This window comes from Bos indicus, chromosome 15 (genome assembly GCF_029378745.1).
Source record: "Bos indicus isolate NIAB-ARS_2022 breed Sahiwal x Tharparkar chromosome 15, NIAB-ARS_B.indTharparkar_mat_pri_1.0, whole genome shotgun sequence".
NCBI lineage: Eukaryota > Metazoa > Chordata > Mammalia > Artiodactyla > Bovidae > Bos > Bos indicus.
In genome coordinates, this window is record NC_091774.1 from 54,670,017 (window position 1) to 54,687,383 (window position 17,367).

The 17,367-nt window shown below is 43.0% G+C and overlaps 1 protein-coding gene across 4 annotated transcripts in view; it reads right to left on the minus strand.

Moving 5' to 3' along the window:
• The window catches only part of XRRA1 (X-ray radiation resistance associated 1), a 67,679-nt gene that overhangs the window by 46,153 nt on the left and 4,159 nt on the right, over positions 1 to 17,367 (minus strand). The window contains exons 2-6 of one of the 4 annotated variants that reach the window (XM_019975732.2): positions 14,382 to 14,449; positions 12,065 to 12,162; positions 5,237 to 5,418; positions 2,141 to 2,212; positions 795 to 867 (exon numbers count right to left, since the gene is read on the minus strand). In XM_019975732.2, coding sequence (XP_019831291.2) covers positions 795 to 867; positions 2,141 to 2,212; positions 5,237 to 5,418; positions 12,065 to 12,158 — 421 coding nt within the window. In that variant the 5' untranslated portion in view covers positions 12,159 to 12,162; positions 14,382 to 14,449. Of the gene's footprint in view, positions 1 to 794; positions 868 to 2,140; positions 2,213 to 5,236; positions 5,422 to 12,064; positions 12,163 to 14,381; positions 14,450 to 17,367 lie in introns of those variants that run through there. The other 3 variants (XM_019975731.2, XM_019975733.2, XM_019975734.2) reach the window with 3 other exon arrangements.

The following is a 17,367-nucleotide window of genomic DNA, read 5'->3' on the forward strand; positions in this document are numbered from 1 at the left end:
AAGGACACTGAAATCTGTGGAAGCTCAAGGGCCTTGTATAAAATGATGTAGTATTTGCATATAACCTGCACACAGCCTCCTGTACACGTTAAGTCATCTCTAGATTTCTGATACCGAACATAATATAAATGCTCTGTGCTGTGCTGTGTCACTCAGTCGTGTCCGACTCTGTGATTCCATATGGACCACAGCCCGCCAGGCTCCTCTGTCCATGGGGGTTCTCCAGGCAAGAATACTGGAGTGGGTTGCCATGCCCTCCTCCAGGGCATCTTCTCAATCCATGGATTGAACCCAGGTCTCCTGCATTGCAGGCAGATTCTTTACCAACTGAACCTCCAAGGAAACATATTTTGTAAGTGGTTGTAAATATAATACAAATGCTACTTAAATATCTGCCAGTGCATGGCAAACTCAAATTTTACTTTTTGTAACTTTCTGGAATTTTTTCTAAATTTTTTATATCCCTGTTTTGTTGAATCCATGGATGTGGAAATATAGACATGGAGGGCTGACTGTACTGATCCTGTCTGAGTCTACAAAGTATCCTGCCTTAGGGAGGAAGAAAGGAAGGGGATCATCTCCATTTAGAGAGAGAAGCGGCAGCTCACAGAGAAGTGTTCTGCGTAGGTAGTGCTGGCTCTGGGCTGGAATCCAGGTCTATGTGTTCTCCCACACTCAGCTCATTGCACTCCAAAAACAAGATGTATGGCGTTACAGGTGAACAGACAGGCAACTTCTAACATGAAAGACTGGCAGCCAGGAAGCAGGAGGTGGTTTTCAGGAAGAAAACTTACCTAGAGGAAGCAGGTTTTCTGAGGCATTGATGTAAATCACTGAATTAAAATGCTTGAAATCCTTTTCCTTAGCCTGTGAAAGGGCATTTCAAAGAACATAAGATTAGTTCCCTGCCTGGAGGCCTTGCTGAAGCTCCAGGGCTGCTGTCAGAAGGAGCAAAGACTTCAAGGGTTAAGAACAAGAGCATTTACTTGCTAAAGACAGGAAGGGCTTTTCTGCTTCTTTTATTTTCCTATCATGAAATAATTCTAGTCAGCAAAGTATTGTAAGTGTTACTCTGAAGGCCCGTGTAACCACTATTCAGCTTTAATAAATCTGAATATTATGCTGTCTCTGCTTCAAATTTCTTTAAAGAAATAAAACACTATAGAGAATTGATATCCCTGCAACATATCCCTACCCTCCCTCTCATAAAAAACAGCTATCCTGAATTGGTGATTATCCCACATCTCTTTAATACTTGCATTACATGAATGTGTATCCACAAGCCATATATAGTTTTTATTTATATGTTTTAAAATTTTATATTAAGTACCATCATACTGTAGATACCATTCTGCAATCTGCCTTCTTCACTCAACACCACATGTTTGAGATTCACTTGTGTTGAGATACACAGATCTTTTGAGATTTACTTACATTCATACATTTTAACTTCTGTGTGGCATTCTACAAGCAATCTCTCTTTATATGATATGGAAGGCCTACAGATCAAAAATACGTGCTATAATATATATACTGGGGATGGCAGGCCACAAATCTAGCTCCAAGCTACCCATTAGCCAGTGCAAGGAAAGAAACATGACTCATTATATAAGTCACAGAGTCTGTGAGCTAAGAACAAACCAAGACTTCCCTGGAGGTCAAGTAATTAAAATCCACCCTCCCAATGCAGGGGGCACGGGTTCGATAGGTGCTCAGGAAAGATCCAGCATGCCATGGTCAAAAAAAAAAAAAAAAAAAACAGTCATCAGTATCTTGGGAGAACCAATACCATTCCTGGCACTGAAACCTGAGAGAAATTTCTCCTGTAGGCTCTTCTGATGGGAACTCTCTGCACACAATGAATCATACCCCAATAAGATTCTATGCACATTCAAACCGCTTCCATAAGGTTATTTATTTCCTTTAACTCACCTCACATGGGATAATGGCAATACCAAATCTATAGCAAAAGACAGTGTCTGTGAATGTTGTTTCCACCCAGTGAGTCCCTGTGTGACTCTCCTCCTTCCTATGCCCAGATTCCCAGTTCCCAGAGACTCTGGAAGTTATGATGGTCAATCAGACAGGAGCCACCTCAGGTGTAGCTCACCACAATCACATCTCTGGTGGCTAGTCGTACCTTGGAGAACTTCAGGCCGCTCACGTTAATGCTGCAGAGGTCTGATGGATCCTTCACACAGTGGTGCTTCAGCTGCAACACAATGCAAAGAATCAGCACTCAGGGCCCCAGCAAAGCTCATATAATTGGCCAAGACAACAAATGACTCCCTGGTGAGGAGGGCAGCCTGGTACAGTGGAAGAACAGGCTTTGGAGCTGCTCAGAATCAAGCTGCCACGTCGGCTCTCCCACCTCTGTTTCTCATATGTAAGATGGGGGTGGAAACATGGACTTTATGGGGCTCTTAGGAGGCTGCATTCCTCTCTATTCCTTCTCTGTCTTTTTAGAGCTCCACTTCCTCTAACTGATTCTTAGAATAAAATCTTTATTTCTGGGGCACTACCAAAACACTTGTCATAACTTTTATGTTTGCTCATCTATTCATTTATTCGCCAAATATTTATATACTACTTTGGGCCATGTGTCATGCTAAATATATCAAGGAACTTTCTCCGGGGACTTCCCTTGTGGTCCAGTGATTAAGACTCTGTATTTCCAATGCAAAGGGTGCGGGTTTGATCCCTGGCTGTGGAACTAAAGAGCCTATAGGCCACTCAGTGTGGCCAAAAAAAAAAAAAATTACTTTCTCCTAATCTTAACTAAACTCTTCGACATAAGGGAATATATCTCTTCATAAATGAGAAAAATAAGGCTGAGAGAGAGGAAATGACTTCCCTAAGGTTCCACAGCCAATAAGTGATGGATCTATGATTTGAACCCAAATCTGTAATCACTAAACACTGTGCTCTTAGGACTACCATATATTGTCCTTGACAATTAAAAGGTAGACAAAAAGTCTCAACTTTGAAGTTGCTATTTCTATTTAACCAAACCTCATTCCTTCTTTCAGTTAATCATTTAGTTATGGTGCCTTTTATGGTTAGGCATGGAACTGGGAACTTAAGACAACAAAGAAAAGCAGAAGTATTTCATGCCTTCATAAAGCTTAAAACTGCATGGAAGCCAATGAGCAAGCAAGTATTTACAAATACAGTAAGTATTTTAAAGGAGAAATTCAAGAAGCCATGGGAGACAGTAATGGGAGATCCTTATCTTAGTGTAGAAGTGAGGAAGTACCTATTTGAGGAATATTTCAGCCGATACCTTAAGTGCTAAGTACGAGCTGGTCCCATGAAAGTGGGTGGCAGGGTTTGTGAATGCCATTCAGGCAAATGAAAGCAAGGTGTTTCTGAGAGGATGAAAAACAGGTAGGTAAGGTTATGGACGTGCTTATTAGATCATGCGGATTCATGGTGGCTCTGCAAAGGATTGTGGATTTTAGCCCACAGTCAATGGAAAGCTGTCAAGAGGTTTTTGGCAGAGGGCTGATGGCAATTTTACAAAAACTGCTGTATCTGACACACACAGAGGATGAGAAGACAGAAAAGGGTGGAAAGAAACCACTATACCAGACATTGTTAGCTCATTTCTCTAGAGCCATTCTCTACTTCTCACTGTGAAAGAACCCAGTATCATTCACATTTCTCTAACTAGATGTATCCTTCAACCCCAGCTCTACAGGCTAAGTCTTGACTTTGTCTAATCCAAGCATGGTGGTCATGGTCCCCTAACCAGTGACTGCTGGGACTTGTGATGTATTTTTGGCCAATGAGACGCAGGCTGCTGGGGTAGGAGGTCAGTTCTGGGAAGCTGCTTATATTTAAAAATCAATATAAGACAGTGACGTTCCCTTTTCTACCTCTGGATGTTATGCTTTAAATGTGATGACCAAAAAAATAAAAAAATAAATAAATGTGATGACCAGAGTTTCAGCAGTCATCTCAGAATTGTAACAAGTGATCTCAGTGTGGATATGTTGAAATGCTGAAAATAAAGGGGAAAAGAAGAGCACTATGGGAAGTGGTTCTGCCCCTTCTCAGTACTGCTGCTTCAATCTTCCTCATCCCTAATGAGAAGTGGACCTAATAATCAAAGAAACTCCACAGTATTCTGCAAAAAGCCTATGCTACCCACCTTGAGGTGAGATGCCTCCTTTAAGTTCTCTTTCAACATTTGATCTGTGCAGGAACCATAAGCAGAGTCTGGGAACTAAGTAAGCTGCCAGGGAGTTCTTCTTGGGAAGCTATGAGCATTGGACCGCACATTAATACTGGTTTACAAAGTAGGTCTTTCTGTGTAAAGCCACTGAGGCATTGCACAGAGTAAATAAAAACTACCATCCCAGTCCTCTTTGTAAAGCCTGACCCAGACACTAGGTATATCTAGTTGGCATCCTTGGCTTTCAGCCAGACACTAAACCCCAAGGACAAAGGCAGTGGTGTGTGAGGCTCCCTAGTTCCCCTGCTCCTAGAGTCTCCCCAGAGCAGAGTAGAAGGCTTTACACCCTACTATGTGCTGGAATAGTGATGGTGGTTTAGTTGCTAAGTTGCATCCAACTCTTGTGACCCTATGGACTGTAGCCCACCAGGCTCCTCTGTCCATGGGATTTCCCAGGCAAGAATACTGGAGTGGGTTGCCATTTCTTTCTCCAGGAGATCTTCCTGACTCAGGGATCGAACCCAGGTCTACTGTATTGCAGGCAGCTTCTTTACCAACTGAGCCAGCAGGGTGCTGGAATAGGATTTTTAAATTTACTGTTTACCCTGACTTACTGCTTTGTCTCCCTGGCTCAATGAAGACTTTTTACCTGATAAAATATTTGTAAAGGTATAGGCTTTACAGTCAATAGACCAGAGTTTTAATTCTGAGTAGTTCTAATCCAGGGTAAACTAGAGTCCTAATTACTAGCTGAGGAACTTCGGCCAAGGCACATTAATTCTTGGGGCCTCAGTTTTCTCATTTGTACAAGGGCAACAATATAATGGGGATGATAACACCTATCTCACAAAGTGGATGTAAAGAAAGCTTTACATATAAAGAAAGCTCTGGGTCCCTTCAGCATCTTGGGGGCACTCCATTTGCCAAGCCCATTCGAATAGTTTGGGATGGATGGGAGGTAAATGTACCAGAGGGAAGCAGGGCAAGTCCTTGCCACCCCCTCACCAAGACAGTCGTCAGCTGGTGCTGCCAGCCCTTCCAGAATGCATTCACTCTCACCAGAAAAGCCAGGTCCAGCATGTGTCCAGGAGTGTCCGCTTGGTTTTCCTGTCGAGACCCTTTCTTCCCTCCAACCTCAAAGGAAATCTTCTGGCCTTCCTGACCTTCAGCTGTTGTCTCAGCCACATTCTTGGGCTTCTTCTTGAGGCCACCTTTCCGAGCCACTAGCCAGTGTCCTCGGCCTGCTGAAAAGATGAGAACAGTGAAAAGATGAGAACAGGAGTGAACTCCTTAAAAGCCAAAACTAGTGCCCTTCCAGAATGTTTATCTTTAATGCAAAAATGAAAATTAGCTCCTCATTACCTAATATGCACCAGATACTGTGCTACAACTGGGGTTGTGGGGGGCAGGGGAACATCTATATACCTGTCTTATTTAATTGGCCTCCAAACCCAATGAAACATGCTACTGCCCCCGTTTTACAGACAAAAAGGCAAAGACTCAAAAGTGTAGAATGACTTGCCCAGTTCTTTCCTCCACATTTTTGCCTTTGAACTCTTAATGGTTCCTTCATGATTGCAGATAAAATATTTCCTATTCTGTGAAGCCTTCCCTGACTATCCTGAGTTAAGCAGATCCTTTTTTCCTGGGCCAGCTGGTTACTGTACCATTTGTTATCTCTTGGGTAGAGTCCATTGTGTGACACCAGCTCAATGGGTTCCATCTTCCTGGACCTTACCCTGAATTCTATCGTTACAAGGCAAAGGTCTTGTTAGGAGCTCAGGATAAAAAAAAATCAAAGGACAGCTGCCATTTTTAAAAGACTCAATAATACATGTCCACTGTAGAAAGAACTAGAAATTGTACACAAATAAAGTGAAGAGGAACTAAAAAGCCTCTTGATGAAGGTGAAAGAGGAGAGTGAAAAAGTTGGCTTAACACTCAACATTCAGAAAACGAAGATCATGGCATCTGGTCCCATCACTTCATGGCAAATAGATGGGGAAACAGTGGAAACAGTGGCAGACTTTATTTTTTTGGGCTCCAAAATCACTGCAGATGGTGACTGAAGCCATGAAATTAAAAGACACTTACTCCTTGGAAGAAAAGTTATGACCAACCTAGATAGCATATTCAAAAGCAGAGACATTACTTTGCCAACAAAGGTCCATCTAGTCAAGGCTATGGTTTTTCCTGTGGTCATGTATGGATGTGAGCGTTGGACTGTGAAGAAGGCTGAGCGCCAAAGAATTGATGCTTTTGAACTGTGGTGTTGGAGAAGACTCTTGAGAGTCCCTTGGACTGCAAGGAGATCCAACCAGTCCATTCTGAAGGAGATCAGCCCTGGGGTTTCTTTGGAAGGAATGATGCTAAAGCTGAAACTCCAGTCCTTTGGCCACCTCATGTGAAGAGTTGACTCATTGGAAAAGACTCTGATGCTGGGAGGGATTGGGGGCAGGAGGAGAAGGGGATGACAGAGGATGAGATGGCTGGATGGCATCACTGACTCGATGGACGTGAGTCTGAGTGAACTCCGGGAGTTGGTGATGGACAGGGAGGCCTGGCGTGCTGTGATTCATGGGGTTGCAAAGAGTTGGACACGACTGAGTGACTGAACTGAACTGAACTGAAAGAGAATATGAGGTTCACTACTAAGCCTATCCAATAAAAATCGTGACAACATTCTAGACTCTGTTCTCTCCTTCATCAGTAATTTATTCATTTAATATTAGGAAAACTGCATGAAAGCTGTACAGGAACTCTGTTTTATTTTTACAGCTTTTCTGGAAGTCTAAAATAATCCCCAAATGAAAATTTACAGGTGGGGGGAAACCTTCCTATGGGCAGTTACTGGTCATTGTTCACTCTTCATTGTTCAATATCTATCATTGTTCACTTGTTTATTGCCTGTCTTGCCCTCTAGAATGGAAGCTCCATGAGAATACAGGATCTGATTCATTCATCTCAATGTTCCCAAGGCCTACACAGAGCTTACCGCACTGAGTGTGGCTGAATGAACCCTGAGCCACAGCCCCCACCCACAATCATCCATTCAGACATTTTCTGAGCACTGACTTTGTGGCAGGAGTTGGGGCTATGGAGAAGAATATGACTGAGGATTCAAAGGTGCTCAATAAATATAAAGAGTGCTGTGAGGCCCAGAGTGGGGAGCTACCAGCCTAGGGGATGAGCTGGGTCTTGTATGTTGAAAGCTGACCAGGTGAAGAGGGAAAAACCAAGTAGCCTGGGCAGAGAAAAGGGCACAAAAAGTACTCAGAGGCATGAAAGATTGGGATTGCAAAGAACAGCACAGAGCTGTGGGGACCAGCTTGGTGCCTTTAACCACCATTTCCCTGCCACATAGCCCACTCCCCAGCCTCAGGTGCTTGCCTTGGCTCACCTGAGTACTGCTGCTAATCCTGGCTCTTGGATGCTGCTTCTGCCCTATGCCTGATGTGAGCCAGTTCCTATTTCCACCCGGGGCCCGACAGCCCGGGCACTCATTTCCCAGGGCTGCCCTCATCTAGCACATGCACCTTTGTCCTATCCCAGCAGTCCAAACTCTTGAACACTCCAGCCTGAGCTGGTGCCAAAACTGCCAGCACACCCAGGAAGGAATGTGTCGGGAGATGGACATGAAGGAAAAGAGATGAGGCTGAAGAGGTCAGCAGAGTCAGATCTGAAAGGTCTGGAGGACCAGAATAAGGAGTTTAGGTTTTAATGCGGTAGGCTTTTAGTAGGAAGAGTATCTGTCCATAGGAAGGTTTCCACCCACCTGTAAATTTTTATTTTGAGATAATTTTAGACTTCCAGAAAAGCTGTAAAAATAACACAGAGTTCCTGTACAGCCTTCACCCAGTTTCCCTAATGTTAACATCGTATATAATCATAATACAATGGCTGAAGCCAAGAAATTAACAATGGCATAATATTAGTAATTAATCTACAGCCTTTATTTGACTTTCATCAGTTTTCTCACTAATGTTCTCTTTCTGTTCCAGGGTCCTATCCAAGATCTCACATTTCATTTAGCTGTCACATCACCTTCGTCTCCCCTAATCCGTGACAGTTCTGCAGTCTATTTTTCTTGTGTGATCCTGACACTTTTGAAGAGCACTAATCAATAGTCAATTGCTTTATAAGATGTGTCTCAATTTGAGTTTGTTTGATTCCCCCCCCCCCATAATATAGACTAAAGGCCTTGCAGTTTGGCAAGAAGTGGTGCTGTGCCCTCCTCAGCACAACATATCAGAGCATACATGATGCCAATTATGTCTTATTACTGGTGATGTTAATTTTGATCACTCAGCCAAGGTGGTGTCAGCTTAGTTACTCTACTAAGAAGTCTCTTTGAAATTAGTAAAGACAGCTCAAGACTATATAAATAACCTGTTTTTCATCATACTTTAACCCATGAATTCTAGCATCTATGATGGTTAATTTCATGTGTCAACTTGGCTGGGCTATGGTAAGCAGTTGGTTAATCAAATACTAATCTAGGTGTTTCTGACAACCAGTTGACTTTAAGTACCTGAAACAATCCATGGATAATGTGTGGGCCTCACCCATTCACTTAAGAGACCTTAAAAGCCAAAAAACAGGCTTCCCAAAGGAAGAAGAAATTTTGCCTTAAGACTGCAGCATGAGCATGAAAACCTGAGTTTTCAGCCTGCCTGTCCTACAGATTTCAGACTTGCCAGCCTCCACATTTCATAAACCAATTCCTTGAAATATATAATTTATCTGTGTGTGTTAGTCCACATATATACACACATGTATGTATATGAAAACAAAACATGCAGGATATACATACAGAGAGACATACACACACATATTCTACTGGTTCTATTTCTCTAAAGAACACTGTAGAGCTTCTTGCCTGTAAAAATTATTATTGTGATGTTTTGATAGTGATTTTCTGTTTCCTTCATTCCTCTACATTTATTAACCAGAATTCTATTGTAAGGAAGAGCTGCTCTTCTCCCCCACTTATTTATGTAATCAGAGTTTAATTATATTGTATGAGATCATGACTATATATTAAAACTTATTCTACAGATTACAACCCAATATTACCTTTATTTATTTTGCTGCTCATACTGTTCCAGCTTTCCCCTCTGGGCATTCCCTCAGGTTGACACCTATGTCCTTTCAAATTGCCCGCATCATTTTTCTGAGCACTGCTTTATTTTCTGGCTCAAAGTGTATTTTTTCCTGACTCAGCCCTAGAAACAACTTTTTGCCTGAGAAGCCCTGGCTTCTTGTATTCGAGAATGGTATTTAGAAACCAACACTGAGGTGCCAAGCATCCCTTTGCAACTGAGTTATTATTGCCCTCCGTGGGCCAGGAAATATACATATGTATACTAACACATGAAGATATATACAGCTGTATTTATTTCTCTGTCCATCTATGTGTGTGCGAGGGAGTGTGGGCATGAAATCATGAGTTCTTACTGACAGCTCCACAGGAGGGTTTTAAACAACTAGGTGGCCACAGAAGGTCCTATGTGAAAAGTAAAATCACTCAAGAGAAGTGGGGAGGACAAGCTGAAGGAGTAGGTTCTTCCACTATTCCATGTACAGAGTGACCAGCAAGCCACTGATCCAGGGTAAGCTAGGGGTACTTTTCCCTTGCTCTACACTTTCAGAGCAATAAATCCAATCCAGTGAAACCACACTTCTCAGCAGTGTTCCATGTGCCGGACTCTGCTCAGCATTAGGAGGGGTCCCTGCCCCAGGGGAGTCTTTAATTAGATAAATGCTTGAAAAACTATTTAGCAGAGTCAAGTTTAAGCCACTTTATTTAGGAGCTAGGCAGAATATGACTATACATCAAACAAGAAACACAAAAAGGAAGATGGCTCACAAGAGAGGATGGGCACTGACGGCTGGAGTAGCTGGACACGGCTTACTGGAAGGTGTGGGAGACAAGCTGAGCCTGTGGGATGCGAGGAGTCTGGACAACTGGAATAAGGGCTGGAACATTCCAGGCAAATGGTAAAAAACTATGTGAATAGAGAATAGACTCATGGACATGGGGAGAGGGGAGGAGAGGGTGAGATGTATGGAGAGAGTAACACGGAAACTTACATGACCATATGTAAAATAGATAGCCAAGGAGAATTTGCTGTATGTCTCAGGAAACTCAAACAAGGACTCTGTACCAACCTAGAGGGGTGGGATGGGGAGGGAAATGGGAGGGAGGTTCAAAAGGGAGGGGATATGTATACCTATGGCTGATTCACGTTGAGGTTTGACAGAAAACAACAAAATTCTGTAAAGCAATTATCCTTCAATTAAAAAAATTAACAATTTTTTTTAAAGCTATGTCAAAATAGAACACTATGAAACAGGGCATAAATCAAGGCCTGGGGTAGAGTAGAAAGGTAAAGGAACAGCAGTGAGAATTCACTGAACAGATGAGAACACTGTGGTGTACATGAGAAGGTTCCCTGAGAACCTTTGTACACTGTTAGTGGGCATGGAAATTGGTGCAGCCACAGCGGAAAACATTATGGAGGTTCCTCAAAAAATTAAAAATAGCATGACCATATGATCCAGAAATTCCTCTCCTGGGTATATATCCAAAAAAGACAAAGTCGCTGGGCGTCCTTAGTAGCTCAGTGGTAAAGAATCTACCTCCTAGTGCAGGAGACACCAGTTCGATCCCTGGTCTGGGAGGATCACACACACCATGGAGCACCTAAGCCCGTGCACAGTAACTACTGAGTCTGTGTTCTAGAGCCTGGGAACCACAGCTACTGAGCCCATGCACTGCAGCTACTGAAGCCCACATGCCCTAGAACTCACGCTCCATAACAGGAGAAGCTGCTGCAATGAGAAGCTCACACACTACAACAAAGAGCAGCCGCTACGCCCTGCAACTAGAGAAAAGTCCGAGCAGCAGCAAAGACCCTGCACAGCCAAAAATAAACAAATAATTTTTAAAAACCAAAGTTACTAATTCAAAAACATACCCCAGTGTTCAAAGCAGCATTATTTGCAGCAGCCAAGACAAGGAAACGACCTAAGCGTCCATCAACAGATGAACAGATAAAATCTGTGGGACGTATATACAATGGGGTACTACTTAACCATTAAAAAGAAATTTTGCCATTTGCAACAACATGGATGGACCTTGAGGGCATTATACTAACTGAAATACGTCAGACAGAGAAAGAGAAAAACTGCCCATATAAGATATTGCTTATAGGTAGAATCTAAAGAATACAACAAACTAGTGAATAAAAAAATTGAAGAAGCAGACTCACAGACACAGAGAACAAACTAGTGGTTCCAAGCGCAGAAGAGGGATGGAGGGGCCATGTAGGGGTGGGAGGTACAAACTCCTGGGCATAAGTTAGGCTCAAGGATGTACTGTACATGGGGAATATAGCCAACATCTTGTAATAACTGTAAACGAAAAGTAATCTTGAAAAATTGTATAAAAATAAGACATTTTAAACAGATACACAAAAGTGAAAGTGTTAGTTACTCAGTCATGTCAGACTCTTTGCAAGCCCATGGACTGTAGCCCGCCAGGCTCCTCTGTCCATGGAATTCTCCAGGCAAGAATACTGGAGTGGGTTACCATGCCCTTCTCCAGGGGATCTTCCCAACCCAGGGATCAAAGCCAGGTCTCCCGCATTGCAGGCAGATTCTTTACCATTTGAGCTACCTGGTAAGCCCAAATACACACATAAATAGGATAAAAAAAATTAGACTCCCTGAGGCTGCTGGGGGGAAGATGGATTAGAAGGGAAGTGATAGGATGGGGCAGGAAACATTAGTGAATGGGTTGAAGAGGAAGACATGGGTGTTAGAGACATTCTGAAGCAGGTGCTGAGTGTGAGGCAAAGGTTCTGATTTGAGAAGTCACCTGACCTTCCTCTGGTGTCCGAAGCAGGTTTTTAGCTGGAAAGCAGTTGCTCAGGTGAGGCTTCCCATCATCCAGCTTATAGAGTTCTGCAGAGGCCATGACCCTGAGAGCCAAGCACGGAAAACAAGGAAGTAAGGAGTGAGGAGGGGCAGGGCTGCTCTCACCCCAGCACAGCCTATGAGCACACCAGGACCACCCCCAACACACACCCTTTCTCTGAGGCCCTACAGGTCCATGCCTTTGTTCTTAGTGTTCCTTTGGCCCAAAACAGCTCTTCCATCTTGTTCATCTCGCTGATCTCATGCTTTAAGATTAGGCTCCAATGCCACTTCCTTTAGGAAAAGAAACTTCTAATCGAACATCTAAATTCTTTAAACCCTGAGCTCTTAGAGACTGAGATTTTTCATTAAAGGGATCCAGTAATTCCTAGAAGAAGGCAATGGCAACCCACTCCAGTACTCTTGCCTGGAGAATCCCATGGACGCAGGAGCCTGGTAGGGTGCAGTCCGTGGGGTCGCTAAGAGTCGGACATGACTGAGCGACTTCACTTTCACTTTTCACTTTAATGCACTGGAGAAGGAAATGGCAACCCACTCCAGTATTCTTGCCTGGAGAATCCCAGGGATGGCGGAGCCTGGGGGCCTGCCATCTATGGGGTCACACAGAGTCAGACACGACTGAAGCGACTTAGCAGCAGTAGCAGCAGTAATTCCTAAACCTGCTTTGGGATAGCTTTAGACAATTTGGGGTAGCAGAGGTTTAGGAACCTTTAAGCCCCTGGCCAGGGGAAAGGAGACCCTGGCAAGAAGGTAGGACCCTAAGATGGAGGGTCTGGGAAGATTCAGTCCATGGGAGGAGCAGAGTAGAGAGCTGGGATCAGGTGTCCTCAGAAAATGTTTCCCAGAAGAGAAACATATGACAAGGAGATGGGTGAAACAGGAAGAGGCAACAATTTTACAGACAGGGACTTAAGTTTGAGGCTAGTTTCTACCACTGAGCGGAGTGACCCTGGGCAAATCACTTTACCTCTTTGTGCCTCAGATTTCTCAAATACAAATGAGGATTAAACCTGTGCCTCAGAGAACTGTTCTAAGAATTAAATGAGGTAATAGAGAAAAAAAAAAAGCTTCTTTCTAGACTCAATCCAGATGCCATCCCTTCCATAAAACCTTCACTGAAACTTCCAAAGGTAAATAACTGCTGCTTTAGCTAAACTCTGGCGTGTTTCTTCTGTACATCTTTTGTGGTTGGAACCCCTTCTACCTCGTGAGATTACTAACAGTCATAAAGGGACTCTTTCAATGGTCTCTGAACCTGAAAGTCTCAAAACAGGTCCAATTCACTGTCTCTCTTCTACTTTTGGAAAGCTCACAGGAAACACTCAGTAAACAAGTGTGAGTCAAATGAAGGATACAGTGGTCCTCCCAAGGCCCAGAGTTTTTTTAATACATATTTGTAATCTCCCTAATTAGGCTCTGAGGAAGGACAGCATCTATGATGCTCATCTCTTCACTCCCAGCATCTAACACCTGGCACATAATAGACTCCGCCTATAGAATGAATGGGAGAAGGCAATGGCAACCCACTCTAGTACTCTTGCCTGGAAAATCCCATGGACGGAGGAGACTGGTAGGCTGCAGTCCATAGGGTCGCTAGGAGTCGGACATGACTGAGCAACTTCACTTTCACTTTTCACTTCCATGCATCGAAGAAGCAAATGGCAACCCACTCCAGTGTTCTTGCCTGGAGAATCCCAGGGACGGGGAGCCTGGTGGGCTGCCGTCTCTGGGGTCGCACAGAGTTGGACACGACTGAAGTGACTCAGCAGCAGCAGCAGCATGGAATGAATGAGTGATCTTGTTATCTCCTCTGGTTCAACACAGGGCACTGTGAATTTCCTGACCCCTGCCACCCTGAAAAAGGTTGGAGATCCTTTCCATGTATTTCTGCGATACCCCCTACTTCTCCTGGTATAATATTTATCACTTTGTTATAATTTTTATCCCCTTACCAACTTTCTACCTGCTATGGGGCCTATAATACCTATTTACCTATATTATCCCAGAGCCTAGCATAGAGCCTAGACTCATTAAAAATGTGTCAGGAAGATGAAGGGATGAATGGATGACTGGATGGGGAAACACAGTCATGGATTCAATCTGTCTTTCAGGAAATCCCTCTTGGGACTAACCACAATCTGCTAGATGGGTAAATGAATGAGTGAATGAGTACACAGTTACCTGGGAAAGGTCAGAGATGACTGTTGGAGAAAATTTCAATAACTTACAGAATATGATGACTTTGGTTCTGCATAGTACTTACTTGATCTTTGATCTTGGAAGAGACCTCTTGACTTCTTTTTTATTCTGTTTCTTCTCCGGTTTCTTCACCTATAAAATAGACATTGCACTTCTTTTTAGTCTGTCATTTAGATCTCTTTAACTTTCTCATTAATTATATCCTTCTGTGACACTTTGTTCCAAAATGTGTCTCACCTGGGGCCTAGAAAAATGCCACAGGACTCAAGATTCCAGAAATAGACAGAAAAGAAAACAGAGACATAGACAGGAAGGTGTAAGAAGAAAATAATTTTATGACAATGAGGTGGGGCTCAGTTCAGTTTGGTTGCTCAGTCATGTCCGACTCTTTGCAATCCCACGGATGGCAGCACGCCACACTTCCCTGTCCGTTACCAACCCCCGGAGCTTACTCCAACTTATGTCCATTGAGTTGGTGATGCCAAGCAACCATCTCATCCTGTCGTCCCCTACCCCTCCTGCCTTCAGTCTTTCCCAGCATCAGGGTCTTTATAAATGAGTCAGTTCTTCACATCATGTGGCCAAAGTATTCGAGTTTCAGCTTCAACATCAGTCCTTCCAAAGAAATCCCAGGGCTGATCTTCAGAATGGACTGGTTGGATCTCCTTGCAGTCCAAGGGACTCTCAAGAGTCTGCTCCAACACCACAGTTCAAAAGCATCAATTCTTCAGTGCTCAGCTTTCTTTATAGTCCAACTCTCACATCCATACATGACTACTGGAAAAACCATAGCTTTGACTAGACAGACCTTTGTTGGCAAAGTGATGTCTCTGTTTTTTAATATGCTGTCTAGGTTGGTCATAACGTTTCTTCCAAGGAGCAAGTATCTTTTAATTTCATGGCTGCAGTCACCATTTGCAGTGATTTTGGAGCCCCCCAAAATAAAATCTCTCACTGTTTCCATTGTTTCTCCATCTATTTGCCATGAAGTGATGGGACTAGATGCCATGATCTTCGTTTTCTGAATGTTGTTTTAAGCCAATTCCTCTTTCACTTTCATCAAGAGGCTCTTTAGTTCTTCTTCACTTTCTGCCATAAATACAGGTGATGTCATCTGCATATCTGAGGTTATTATTGATATTTCTCCCAGCAATCTTGATTCCAGCTCATGCTTCATCCAGTCCAGCATTTCTCATGATGTACTCTGCATATAAGTTAAATAAGCAGTGACAATATACAGCTTTGACGTACTCCTTTTCCTATTTGGAACCAGTCTGTTGTTCCATGTCCAGTTCTAATTGTTGCTTCCTGACTTGCATACACATTTCTCAGGAGGCAGGTAAGGTGGTCTGGTATTCCCATCTCTTGAAGAATTTTCCACAATTTGTTGTGATCCACACAGTCAAAGACTTTGGCATAGTCAATAAAGCAGAAGTAGATGTTTTATGGGAACTCTTGCTTTTTTGATGATCCAATGGATTTTGGCAATTTGATCTCTGGTTCCTCTGCCTTTTCTAGATCCAGCTTGAACATATGGAAGTTCATGGTTCACGTACTGTTGAAGCCTGGCTTGGAGAATTTTTAGCATTACTTTACTAGCGTGTGAGATGAGTGCAATTGTGTGGTAGTTTGAGCATTCTTTGGCATTGCCTTTCTTTGGGATTGGAATGAAACCTGAGCTCTTCTAGTCCTGTGGTACTGCTCAGTTTTCCAAGTTTGCTGGCATATTGAGTGCAGCACTTTCACAGCATCATCTTTTAGGATTTGAAATACCTCAGCTGGAATTCCATCACCTCCACTAACTTTGTTCGTAGTGATGCTTCCTAAGACCCACTTGACTTTGCATTCCAGGATTTCTGGTTCTAGGTGAGTGAGGACACCATCGTGGTTACCTGGGTCATGAAACATCTTTTTTGTACAGTTCTTCTGTGTATTCTTGCCACCTCTTCTTAATATCTTCTGCTTCTGTTAGGTCCATACCATTTCTGTCCTTTATTGTGCCCGTCTTTCCATGAAATATTCCTTGGTATCTCTAATTTCCTTGAAGAGATCTGTAGCGTTTCGCATTCTATTATATTCCTCTATTTCTTTGCATTGATCGCTGAGGAAGGCTTTCTTATCTCTTCTTGCTATTCTTGGAACTCTGCATTCAGATGGGTATATCTTTCCTTTTCTCCTTCACCTTTCACTTCTCCTTTCTCAGCTATTTGTAAGGCCTCCTCAGACAACCATTTTGCCTTTTTGCATTTCTTTTTCTTGGAGATGGTCTTGATCATTGCCTTCTGTACAATGTCACGAACTTCTGTCCATAATTCTTCAGGCACTCTATCAGATCAAATCCATAATTCTTCAGGCACTCTATCAGATCTAATCCCTTGAATCTATTTGTCATTTCCACTGTATAATCATAAGGGATTTGATTTAGGTCATACCGGAATGGTCTAGTGGTTTTCCCTCCTTTCTTCAATTTAAGTCTGAATTTGGCAATAAGGAGTTCATGATCTGAGCCACAGCAGCTTCCAGTCTTGTTTTTGCTGACTGTATAGAGCATCTCCATCTTTGGTTGCAAAGAATATAATCAATCTAATTTCAGTATTGACCATCTGGTGATGTTCATGTGTAGAGTCATCTCTTGTGTTGTTGGAAGAGGGTGTTTGCTATGATGAGTGCATTCTCTTGGCAAAACTCTGTTAGCCTTCGCCCTGCTTCATTCTGTACTCCAAGGCCAAATCTGCCTGTTACTCCAGATATTTCTTGACTTCCTACTTTTGCATTCCAGTCCCCTATAGTGAAAAGGACATCTTTTGGGGGTGTTAGTTCTAGGTCTTGTAGGTCTTCATAAGAACCATTTAACTTCAGCTTCTTCAGCATTACTCGTCAGGGCATAGGCTTGGAACACTGTGATACTGAATGGTTTGCCTTGGAAACGAACAGAGATCATTCTGTCATTTTTGAGATGGTATCCAAGTACCACATGTCGGACTCTTTTGTTGACTATGATGGCTACTACATTTCTTGTAAAGGATTCTTGCCCACAGTAGTAGATATAA